Consider the following 12,575-nt stretch of genomic DNA (forward strand, 5'->3'; position numbering starts at 1 on the left):
GAAGTGGGTAGTTTACATACACCTTAGCCAAATACATTTAAACTCAGTTTTTCACAATTCCTGACATTTAATCCAAGTAAACATTCCCTGTCAGTTAGGATCACCATTTTATTTTAAGAATGTGAAATGTCAGAATAATAGAAGATAGTGATTTATTTAAGCTTTTATTTATTTCATCACATTTCCAGTGAGTCAGAAGTTTACATACACTCAATTAGTATTTAATAGCATTGCCTTTAAATTGTTTAACTTGGGTCAAATGTTTCGGGTAGCCTTCCACAAGCTTCCCACAATAAGTTGGGTGGATTTTGTCCCATTCCCCCTGACAGAGCTGGTGTAACTAAGTCAGGTTTGTAGGCCTCCTTGCTCGCACATGCTTTTTCAGTTCTTCCCTCAAATGTTCTATGTGGTTGAGGTCAGGGCTTTGTGATGGCCACTCCAATACCTTGACTTTGTTGTCCTTAAGCCATTTTGCCACAACTTTGGAAGTATGCTTGGTATCATTGTCCATTTGGAAGACCCATTTGTGACCAAGTTTTAACTTCCTGACTGATGTAATGAGATGTTGCTTCAATATATCCACATAGTTTTCCTTCCACATGAAGCCATCTATTTTGTGAAGTGCACCAGTCCCTGCTGCAGCAAAGCACCCTTACAACAGGATGCTGCCACCCCCGTGCTTCACGCTTGGGATAGTGTTCTTCGGCTTGCAAGCCTCCCCCATTTTCCTCCAAACATAACGATGGTCATTATGGCCAAACAGTTCTATTTTTGTTTCATTAGACTAGAGGACATTTCTCCAAAAAGTATGATATTTGTCTCCATGCGCAGTTGCAAACCGTAGTCTGGCTTTTTTTATGGCGGTTTTGGGGCAGTGGCTTCTTCCTTGCTGAGCGGCCTTTCAGGTTATGTCGATATAGGACTCGTTTTACTGTAGATATAGCTTTTGTAGCTGTTTCCTCCAGCGTCTTCACAAGGTCCTTTGCTGTTGTTCTGGGATTGATTTGCACTTTTCGCACCAAAGTACGTTAATCTCTAGGAGACAGAACACGTCTCCTTCCTGAGGGGTATGGCGGCTGCGTGGTCCCATGGTGTTTATGCTTGCGTACTATTGTTTGTACAGATAAACGTGGTACCTTCAGGCGTTTGTAAATTTCTCCCAAGGATGAACCAGACTTGTAGAGGTCTACAATTTTTTTTCTGAGGTCTTGGTTATTTTCTTTTGATTTATAAGTGAAATAATCCGTCTGCAAACAATTGTTGTAAAAAGTATTTGTGTCATACACAAAGTAGATGTCCTAACAGACTTGACAAAAATATAGTTTGTTAACAAGAAATGTGTTGAGTGGTTGAAAAACACGTTTTAATGACTACAACCTAAGTGTATGTAAACTTCCGACTTCAACTGTACTTTCTCCTTGGCCATCAGGCCAATATTAGGCATTTTAAATATATTCACGCCTAGAAGAGCCTCCATGCGTCCTAACGGGAGACCTAGTCTGTAGGTCGGATTCCCAGACAATATTTGTAAGCGTGTTGCATCCAGAAGAACTTTGATTTGTGGATCACAGACCTTGATTCCATATATTGATTTCCTGTGTGTGTGTGTGTGTGTGTGTGTGTGTGTGTGTGTGTGTGTGTGTGTGTGTGTGTGTGTGTGTGTGTGAACCATGACAGTTTGAATGTGATGGAAGCAGTGCATTGATGGTTTAGTGACACCTGGCACGGTGCAGCGATGCATACAACAACTAAAAGGTAGATCCCCCAGGATCCTGGTATGTGCACAGGCCTAGCTAATTAGTGTTGGTGCGGTGTGTGTGTGTGTGAGAGGCAACTGTAAGTATGAGAGGGAAAAAGTGTGACTGTGAGCTGATATTATTGAATAAGGAAGAGAAGGACAGTGGAGACGCGATCAGATTGATAATTACACACTTAAGACTGCAGGCCATTCGCTTAATTGAGACTCAAGAGACTGTACTCTGCTGCTACTGCATTTCAGTTCCACATTGTCATTACTGACAAAAGGAATGGAGATGAGATTAATTTTGGAGAAAAGTAGTCAACTGCAAAGAGTGAGACATTCGATCTAACTGGTGGGTAGTGATTTCAGGCATTAATTTGTGCCTCTGTGATGAGTGGGTGGATGAGTGGATGAGTGGGTGTGGGGACCGCCCATCTCTCTCCTCTCTCTCTCTTTCTTTCTGTCTCTCTCCTACATATTCTCTCTCTCCCTTCCCCTCCATCTCTTGCTCACCACTACCCGTCTATATCTCTGTGGAGGCTTTCTCCTACGGAGGACAATCGTTTGTCATCCGGGCCGGGGCCAGACGGAGATGGATCAGGTAATAGGAAGCCAGTCTGGGTCTTGTTCATTAGGGCACACCAGAGCACCAAAGAAATTGCACCAGAAAACCAAAACCAAAGCGTTTCTTCTTGGACGAGTTTTGTCTGTTTTCTGTCTGTTTCCTTCCATTTGTTGTATAATAAATGGACCCTGTAAAGGACCCTGTTGTCCGCTAGGGTATTATGTTTGTGCTGCCACACTACAGTACAGCATCCCTCTCTGCTGCCTGCCACCTCAGGTGGGAGGAGAACGACTCCACACACAGCCGGAACCCCCTCAAGGTCAGGTCATCTGTGACGAGCCTGCTCTTTTGTCAGACGGCAGTAGAGAAAATGAAATTCGATAGTACACACATGCAAACAGACAGTCATGCACACATACACACAATCACAGCGCACACACACACAATTTGTAATAGAAAAACATTAGAGCTGACGTTGTATTGCTAGTCTGTTAGAAATGCCACGGAGAGAATCGTTTTGTCTTTTGTTAAGATTTATTCAGATCAGTAATCCATTTCAACAGCACATAAATTACCTACAAGTAGTCATTCTCTAATTAGTTGCTTTAGTCATTTTATGGTATCAAACAAACATTACAAGTAATGAATAATCACATCTCTAGACTCGACTGACTCTACAGTATGGCTCTAAACGCTGTATCCTTCATAGTAATTTCAACATCAGACATCAAAATGCTCTGTTGTTTTGATCAGATACAAGTACCCGAATCCCTACGGAAAACCTACCTAAAGTAGACAGTAGAAAAGGACATAATGCAATCCAAAACAAGGTTCTGTTATGTTTTGATGCCGGCCGTACCATGTTAAAACGGAAGACAGGAAAAAGAAAGAGATGGATGAGAGTTGAAGGAAGGAAGCAATTGAGACAAGGGAGTGGTGGTGTTGAGGTGTTATCCTTCTTCCACCCCAGGGGACGTGAAGGGTTGTGGTCCCTCTGGTCGCTCGGTTTATGTGTCCTTTCCCCTGTGGTTGCAAGTACCAACTACTGCAGGCCACATTAAATCGGCCATTTGTCTCACAGGCCGCCAAATTGTGACCCCTGCCCTAACCCGAACTTTACTTCCTAATTAAGGAGAAATATTATACTGTATGTAGAGAATGACAGTGTGAAGTTTGAAAGGAAAAACTAAATTGTGCTCCGACAAGGAAGGATGGTAATGGAAAAACATGATGAAAGACAAAAAAAAAAGGAAAGCACTTGCTCATGATGCCACATGACTAAAGAAAACATTTCCAAAATGGCTGCCTTGTACCTTGCCTTCCCGCCTCCATTTCCGTTAGTCATTTAGTGTGTCAGTTAACCAGTTAGTGTGTCAGTTAGTCATTTAGTGTGTCAGTTAACCAGTTAGTGTGTCAGTTAGTCATTTAGTGTGTCAGTTAGTCATTTAGTGTGTCAGTTAACCAGTTAGTGTGTCAGTTAACCAGTTAGTGTGTCAGTTAACCAGTTAGTGTGTCAGTTAACCAGTTAGTGTGTCAGTTAACCAGTTAGTGTGTCAGTTAACCAGTTAGTGTGTCAGTTAACCAGTTAGTGTGTCAGTTAGTCATTTAGTGTGTCAGTTAGTCATTTAGTGTGTCAGTTAACCAGTTAGTGTGTCAGTTAACCAGTTAGTGTGTCAGTTAACCAGTTAGTGTGTCAGTTAACCAGTTAGTGTGTCAGTTAGTCATTTAGTGTGTCAGTTAGTCATTTAGTGTGTCAGTTAACCAGTTAGTGTGTCAGTTAACCAGTTAGTGTGTCAGTTAGTCATTTAGTGTGTCAGTTAACCAGTTAGTGTGTCAGTTGGTGTGTCAACTAGTCAGTTAGTGTGTGGAAGACTCTCGCGCATGGCTTTAATACCCTTAGACGGGTGGTGGGTCTTGCCGTCTTGGTGTTCTTATTTGGCAAGATGAACATTAGACACTAGGCAACTGGAGCTAATGACATCTGCGGAGGAGAATTTGAGATTTCCCTTGTGGAAACCAGGGACAGTTGTGTGGTTGTCACATATTTATCTCACATTTGTGCCATCGTTGTGCTTGGCTAGTGGAGGCCTGCCTCTCTCACTACATACTGTATTCTGCTAAGTATGACCGAAATCTGCGATGGTTGGTGTGTCTGCCAAGTGACCCGTGGAGGGCTGGTGTCACTGGAATGGAACGGAATCAAACAAATGGAATGTGGTTGATACCTTTCCGTTCATTCGATTACAGCCATTACAATGAGCCAAGTCCTCTGAAATCTCCCACCACCAGCCTCCGCTGCTCATAACACAAGGGGACGCATGCCTTCAACTTCAGATTGAAATGTATCAGGTAGAACAGATATATGATTGTCTGTCAGATAGAAACTGTGTTAAACGTTCTATTTCTATCTGATATGTTCAAAACATTTCCCCCCTGGAAATTCATTAGCCGCAGAACAGACTGAAATAGGGAGGGACTACCTGAAATTGTCCATCAAGATGCGCTCATTTAAATGTTCTATTGCCAAATGTTTTGCTACAGTGTGCACTATTAAATATGGACCAGGTGATGGGGTACCTCTGTGTGTCTGGTCTGATAGGCACCACTGCCTGAAAATTGTGTTATGGGATGGGAGGAGGGGACTGTAGGGGTGGATGGAGCTGCTGTTTCTGGCCACTCCATCCTTCGCAGAGTAGAGTTATTATAGAGCTTAATTGTGTTCTGGATTAAAGCCAAGATGGATATTCCTCTCTCTCTCTCTCTCTCTCTCTCTCTCGTTCTCTCTCTCTCGCTCTCTCTCTCGCTCTCTCTCTCGTTCTCTCTCTCGTTCTCTCTCTCGTTCTCTCTCTCTCTCTCTCTCTCTCTCATTCTCTCTCTCTCTCTCTCTCTCTCTCTCTCTCTCACTCTCGTTCTCTCGTTCTCTCTCTCTCTCGTTCTCTCTCTCTCGTTCTCTCTCTCTCTCTCTCTCTCTCTCTCTCTCTCTCTCTCTCTCTCTCTCGCTCTCTCTCACTCTCGTTCTCTCTCTCTCTCACTCTCGTTCTCTCTCTCTCTCTCTCTCTCTCTCTCTCTCTCTCTCTCTCTCTCTCTCACTCTCGTTCTCTCTCTCACGCTCTTTCGCTCTCTCTCTCGTTCTCTCTCTCTCTCGTTCTCTCTCTCTCTCGTTCTCTCTCTCTCGTTCTCTCTCTCTCTCTCTCTCTCTCTCTCTCTCGCTCTCTCTCACTCTCGTTCTCTCTCTCTCTCACTCTCGTTCTCTCTCTCTCTCTCTCTCTCTCTCTCTCTCTCTCTCTCTCTCACTCTCGTTCTCTCTCTCACGCTCTTTCGCTCTCTCTCTCTCTCTCTCGTTCTCTCTCTCGTTCTCTCTCTCTCGTTCTCGCTCTCTCTCTCTCTCTCTCTCTCTCTCTCTCTCTCTCTCTCTCTCTCTCTCTCTCTCACTCTCGTTCTCTCTCACGCTCTTTCGCTCTCTCTCTCGTTCTCTCTCTCTTTCGCTCTCTTTTGTTCTCTCTCTCTCTCTCTCTCTCTCGTTCTCTCCCTCTCCCTCTCCCTCTCCCTCTCTCTCTCTCTCTCTTACCTTCCCTTGCTCTCTCTCTCTCCCTCCAGGCCTGTCAGAGAAAAAGGAGCCAGAGAGAGGGGAGGGGGGTAGCTCCCAAATGACTCGGGGTTCTCTCTCTCACGCTCTTTCGCTCTCTCTCTCTCTCGTTCTCTCTCTCGTTCTCTCTCTCTCGTTCTCGCTCTCTCTCTCTCTCTCTCTCTCTCTCTCTCTCACTCTCGTTCTCTCTCTCTCTCTCTCTCGTTCTCTCTCTCTCTCTCGTTCTCTCTCTCTCTCTCTCTCTCTCTCTCACTCTCGTTCTCTCTCACGCTCTTTCGCTCTCTCTCTCTCTCGTTCTCTCTCTCTCTCGTTCTCTCTCTCTCGTTCTCTCTCTCTTTCGCTCTCTTTTGTTCTCTCTCTCTCTCTCTCTCTCTCGTTCTCTCCCTCTCCCTCTCCCTCTCCCTCTCCCTCTCCCTCTCCCTCTCCCTCTCCCTCTCTCTCTCTTACCTTCCCTTGCTCTCTCTCTCTCCCTCCAGGCCTGTCAGAGAAAAAGGAGCCAGAGAGAGGGGAGGGGGGTAGCTCCCAAATGACTCGGGGTTTCCATGGTGCAGTGCTGTTTCTTTTATCCTCTCCTCTTAAAGGAGCCACTACTACACACACACACACAAACACACACAGAAAAGCCCCTCAATCAGCAGAAGGAAGGGTCCATCGGAACCACACAGCTAGAACCTACCTACCGACCAGGGCTCTTAGTCCACCACTCCCCAGCATGTATCTCCAAGTACAGTGTAACTGATGTATGCGGACGCCTTAAGTGTGACCTTATTTGTGCCATACACCCCACCGCAGTCTGAGGGGGAGCCACTGGGAAGGGGATGACTGGCAGGTAGTTCCATGCAGCTCGAATCGTTCCCCAGCCGTGTGTCCTGTTCCACCTGTTCTCGCTCTGGATTTATGCTAGCCAGAGCCCTGGTGATAAATTACATTAAATGTTCCCCTAAACCTCCGGAACGCATTGGTCGGCCTAGAGGGGACCAGGTGGGGGCACGAGGTATGCTGCAGCGGGGATGACAGCCTCACTCACAAGAGGGTGTGTATTTATGAGTTTGGCCGACACACAACTTGTAGGTTCGGCTTTCATAATATAACCAACACTCTCTTTTTCCTCCCTCTACTCGTCTTGCATTTTCACAACCTCCACCCCTCTCCTCCTTCTCCTACCTTTCCCACACCCTTCACCCCTCTCCTCTCTCTCCCACACCCCCTCTCCTCCCACTCCCACTCCCTCTACCTCCTCCACCCTCTCCTCCCTCTCCTACCTTTCCCACACCCTTCACCCCTCTCCTCCCTCCCCCACACCCCCTCTCCTCCCACTCCCACTCCCTCTCCCCCCTCCACCCTCTCCTCCCTCTCCTACCTTTCCCACACCCTTCACCCCTCTCCTCCCTCTCCCACACCCCCTCTCCTCCCACTCCCACTCCCTCTCCCCCCTCCACCCTCTCCTCCCCCTCCTACTTTTCCACACCCTCCACCCCTCTCCTCCCTCTCCCTCTCCCACTCCCCCCTCCACCCCTCTCCTATCTTCCACCAACTCTCCTCCCTCTCCCACTCCCCCATCACCTCTCTCCTCCCTCTCCCACTCCACCCTCCACCCCTGTCCTCCCTCTCCTACTTTCCCACACCTTCTACCTCTCTCCTCCCTCTCCCACTCCACCACCATTCCTCCCTTTCTAACACCCTCCACCCCTCTCCTGACTTCCCACATCCTCTAATCCTCTACACCAACCCCCTCCTCCCTTTGCCCACCCTTTCCCTCCCTCATTCCCAACCTCTTATCCCTCTACCTACACCTTCTCTGACCTCCTCCACTCCGTCCTCTCCACCCCCCACACTTCCCCCTCCACCCTGCCCTCCCTTCAGGTCATCCCAGACTGGAAGGAGCAGGAGTGGGACACAGAGACGCCTGAGTCATATGCCGGAATCTTCCACTTCCGCTTCTGGCGCTTTGGCGAGTGGGTGGACGTGGTGATTGACGACCGGCTGCCCACGGTGGACAACCAGCTGGTCTACTGCCACTCAGATGACAGTAACGAGTTCTGGAGCGCACTGGTGGAGAAGGCCTATGCGAAGTTAGTCAATGAATCAATCAATCAGTCAATGGCTTTATTGTACAAATTGGGAAATGTGTGGTACTGCCTTGGAGAAAAATGTATTATTCAATCCATGTGTCCATCAATCTATATATTGTCCCAATTTGGGAATATGATGTAAAGTCTGGGTTAAAAACAACAACATTAAAATGAAATGAACACCTATGGGACAGGGATAAAGAGAGAGTACTGAGGGAATGTCATCTAATTAAAGATATGATGCTATGTTTAAGTCTCCCAATATTTGAGGTATGCAGAAAAAAATCTTTAGAACGAAGACGCACTCACTCAATCTAATAAATATTTCCAATTAGTAACACTTTACTTAACGCCTGTAGGTTCAATGCTTTATAACATGTTATAAGCATGTCTTATAATAACACCTAATAATCTATTATGTACTTCTATCAATATTTTGACTTATTCAAAATATGTATTATTCACTGTCCTTTTGATTAAGATGTAGAGTCACATATTAAGATTTGAAGTCAACTAAGGCTGCATTTTGATCAATCATAGTAGCTCTTTTGCTAATAATTGGGCAGAATATCAGAATGGGAATGCTGTTTAAGAATCTAGGCTCCTTTGTCATCCAGATGTCAACTGTGCATTGTAGACAACATTGATAGAGGGATATTTGACTTCAGATGAAGAGCATGGCCCTTCCAACGCCAGGATTGTGGGTTTCGATTGTGGGTTCTAATCCCGGGGCCACCCATACGTAAAATTCATGTCGCATGACTAAGTTTCTTTAGATTAAAGTTTCTGCTAAATGGCATATATTATTTTTATACTGAACAAAAATATAAACACAACATGTAAAGGTCCCATGTTTCATGAGCTGAAATAAAAGATCCCAGAAATGTTCCATGTGCACAAAAAGATATTTCTCTAAAATGTTTTGCACAAATTTGCTTACATACCTTCTAGTGAGCATTTCTCCTTTGCCAAGATAATCCATCCACCTAACAGGAGTGGCATATCAAGAAGCTGCTTTAAACAGCATGACCATTACCTTGTGCTGGGGACAATAAAAGGCCACTCAAATATGTGCAGTTTTGTCACACAACACAATGCCACAGATGTCTCAAGTTTTGAGGGAGTGTGCAATTAGCATGCTGACTGCAGGATTATCCACCAGAGCTGTTGCCAGAGAATTTTATATAATTTCTCTACCATAGGCCGCCTCAATTCGTCATTTTAGAGAATTTGGCAGTATGTCCAACCGGCCACACAACCGTAGACCACGTGTAACCACGCCAGCCCAGGACCTCCACATCCGGCTTCTTCACCTCCAGGATCGTCTGCACCCAGCCACCCAGACAGCTGATGAAACTGTGGGTTTGCACAACCTAAGAATTTCTGCACAAACTGTCAGAAACCGTCTCAGGGAAGATCATCTGCGTGCTTGTCGTCCTCACCATGGTCTTGACCTGACTGCAGTTTGGCATCGTAACCAACTTCAGTGGGCAAATGCTCACCTTCGTTGACCACTGGCACATTGAAGAAGTGTGCTCTTTACGAATCCCGGTTTCAACTGTACCAGGCAGATGGCAGACAGCGTGTATGGCGTTGTGTGGTCAAGCGGTATGCTGATGTCAATATTGTGAACAGAGTGACCCATGATGAGAGTGTGGTTATGGTATGGGCGGGCATAAACTATGGACAACGAACACAATTGCATTTTATCAATGGCAATTTGAATGCACAGAGATACTGTGATGAAATCCTGAGGCCCATTGCTGTGCCATTCATCCGCCGCCATCACCTCATGTTTCAGCATGATAATGCAAGGTTCCATGTCGCAAGGATCTGTACACAATTCCTGGAAGCTGAATATGTCCCAGTTCTTCCATGGCCTGCATACTCACCAGACATGTCTGTGCTTCTACACCTGCATTGCTTGCTGTTTGGGGTTTTAGGCTGGTTTCTGTACAGCACTTTGTGACATCAGCTAATGTCACAAATTTAGAAATACATTTGATTTGATGTCACCCATTGAGCACCTTCGTTTGGGATGCTCTGGATCGACAGAGTGTTCCAGTTCCTGACAATATCCAGCAACATTGCACAGCCATTGAAGAGGAGTGGGACAACATTCCACAGGCCACAATCAATAACCTGAATAACTATGCAATGGAGATGCATGAGGCAAATGGTGGTCACACTAGACACTGGGTGTTTCTTTGTTGTTGTATTTTACCCACATTTTCTCCCCAATTTCATGATATCCAATTGCGATCCAATTACAATATTTTCTCATTGCTGCAACTCCCCAACGGGCTTGGGAGAGGCGAAGGTCGAGTCATGCATCCTCCGACACATGACCTGCCAAACCGCGCTTCTTAACACCCGCCCGCTTAACCAGGAAACAAGCCGCACCAATGTGTCGGAGGAAACTTTAACTGATGACCGAAGTCTGCAGGCGCCCGGCCCGCCACAAGGAGTCGCAAGAGCGCGATGAGGCAAGTAAAGCCCCCCGGCCAAACCCTCCCCTAACCAGGACGACGCTGGGCCAATTGTGCTCTGACCTATGGGACTCTCGGTCATGGATAGTTGTGACACAGCCTGTGATTGAAACCGGGTCTGTAGTGACGATACAGTGCCTTAGACTGCTGTGCCACTTGAGATCCACACCTCTACATTTTTTTAAGGTATCTGTGACCAACAGATGCATATCTGTATTCTCAGTCATGTGAAATCCATAGATTAGGTCCTAATGAATTTATTTCTATTGACTGATTTCCTTATATGAACTGTAACTCAACAAAATCTTTGTTGCATTTATATTTTTGTTCAGTGTATTTTAATAAATTCATTAAATCCCTCCTCCCCCAATCCCGTCCCTGCAGAGTATACGGCTGCTACGAGGCCCTGGATGGTGGGAATACGGCGGATGCACTGGTGGACTTCACAGGGGGTGTGTCGGAGCCTATGGACCTGCTGGAGGGCCAGATGGCCACGGACGAGGTGGCCCGCAACCAGCTGTTTGAGAGGGTACTGAAGGTCCACAACCGGGATGGCCTCATCAGCTGTTCCATCCGGGTGAGTCAGTCGGGAAGCTTTCATACCCACAAAGTCATAAACCCTGCCCATTTCTACAATTTATCTTCTTAAAATTTGATTTCAAACCTAACCTTAACCCTAACCCTAACCATACTGCTAAACTTATTAAACTAAGATCAAAAAGTTTTTTTAAATTATGCCAATTTTTACTTTGTGGTTGTGGAATCTGACTTTGTGGCAATAGAAGCTAGTGGAAACCGGAAGATCTGGACTAGACAGACATTTTGTATCATCGTGAGGGGGTTGCAAGGGGGTCATATCAAATCAAATTTGATATGTCACATGTGCCAAATACAACAGGTGTAGACCTTAGAGTGAAATGCTTACTTGCTTACTTACTTACTTACGCATTTATGTTGAAGAATAGCCGTAAGGGACTACATTGAGCAAGTGGTCACATGATGGCTCCCGCAGAAAATCTTGCGTAAAGTACAGAAGTAGCCATTTTTCCAATCGGTTCTAATGAGAAACCAATTGTCCCAACAGATATATTATCGAATAGATATGTGAAAAACACCATGAGGATTGATTCTAAACAACGTTTGCCATGTTTCTGTCGATATTATGGAGCTAATTTGTAAAAAAGTTTGGCGTTGTAGTTACCGCATTTTCCAGTCGATTTCTCAGCCAAACGTGAAGAACAAACGGGAGCTATTTCGCCTACAAAAATAATATTTTTGGAAAAAGGGAACATTTGCTATCTAACTGGGAGTCTCCTGAGTGAAAGCATCCGAAGTTCTTCAAAGGTAAATTATTTAATTTGATTGCTTTTCTTATTTTCGTGAAAATGTTGCCTGCTGCTAGCAGGGCATAATGCTATGCTAGGCTATGATAAACTTACACAAATGCTTGTCTAGCGTTGGCTGTAAAGCATATTTTGAAAATCTGAGATGACAGTGTGATTAACAAAAGGCTGTGTCTCAATATATTTCATTTGTGATTTTCATGAATAGGAAGATTTTCCAGGGATATTTATGTCCGCTGCTTTATGCTAATTCGTTTGAGGCGATGATTACGCTCCCGTATCCGGGTTTGAGAGTCGCAAGATTAACCAACAATGCAGTTTTAAGAAAAAAAGTGTTAAGAAAGTATTTACTAAATAAACTGAAGTAAACAATAAATAAAATGACAAATGAAAAAAATAAGAAAATAGAAAAATAACAAATATTTAAAGAGCAACAATAAAATATCAGTAACGAGGCTACTCGAGGGGGCACCAGTACAGAGTCAATGTGCGGTGGCTCAGGTTAGTCAGTTACGCGATCACAGTCATGTTCAGTACAAAACTTTAAGAAAATGCTTTGAAACAGGGAGGTACTACAATACCTGTACGTTTTGTTTTCCGTTGCAAAACGTGTTGCTACATTGTGGGTTAATAGGGCCCTGCTATTTAGGGGGAAAATAGTTTTGCAGTTGCAATATTTGGCATTCGTCATGATAATGTGCCATCCCGTCTATTTCAAAAGTTATAGTTAGTGTATCTTTGCAAGAGGAAAATGATCCATCTAATCATCCTATACTTTA

At 45.0% G+C, this 12,575-nt stretch overlaps 1 protein-coding gene across 1 annotated transcript in view; it reads left to right on the top strand.

The window, feature by feature from the left end:
• Nucleotides 1-12,575, top strand: part of LOC110534864 (calpain-5-like) — an 82,721-nt gene that overhangs the window by 53,494 nt on the left and 16,652 nt on the right. The window contains exons 5-6 of the mRNA XM_036989870.1: nucleotides 7,756-7,964; nucleotides 10,838-11,030. Of these exons, the coding sequence (XP_036845765.1) occupies nucleotides 7,756-7,964; nucleotides 10,838-11,030 (402 nt within the window). The remainder of the gene's footprint in view (nucleotides 1-7,755; nucleotides 7,965-10,837; nucleotides 11,031-12,575) is intronic.

Source organism: Oncorhynchus mykiss, chromosome 10 (genome assembly GCF_013265735.2).
Source record: "Oncorhynchus mykiss isolate Arlee chromosome 10, USDA_OmykA_1.1, whole genome shotgun sequence".
Classification (NCBI taxonomy): Eukaryota; Metazoa; Chordata; class Actinopteri; order Salmoniformes; family Salmonidae; genus Oncorhynchus; species Oncorhynchus mykiss.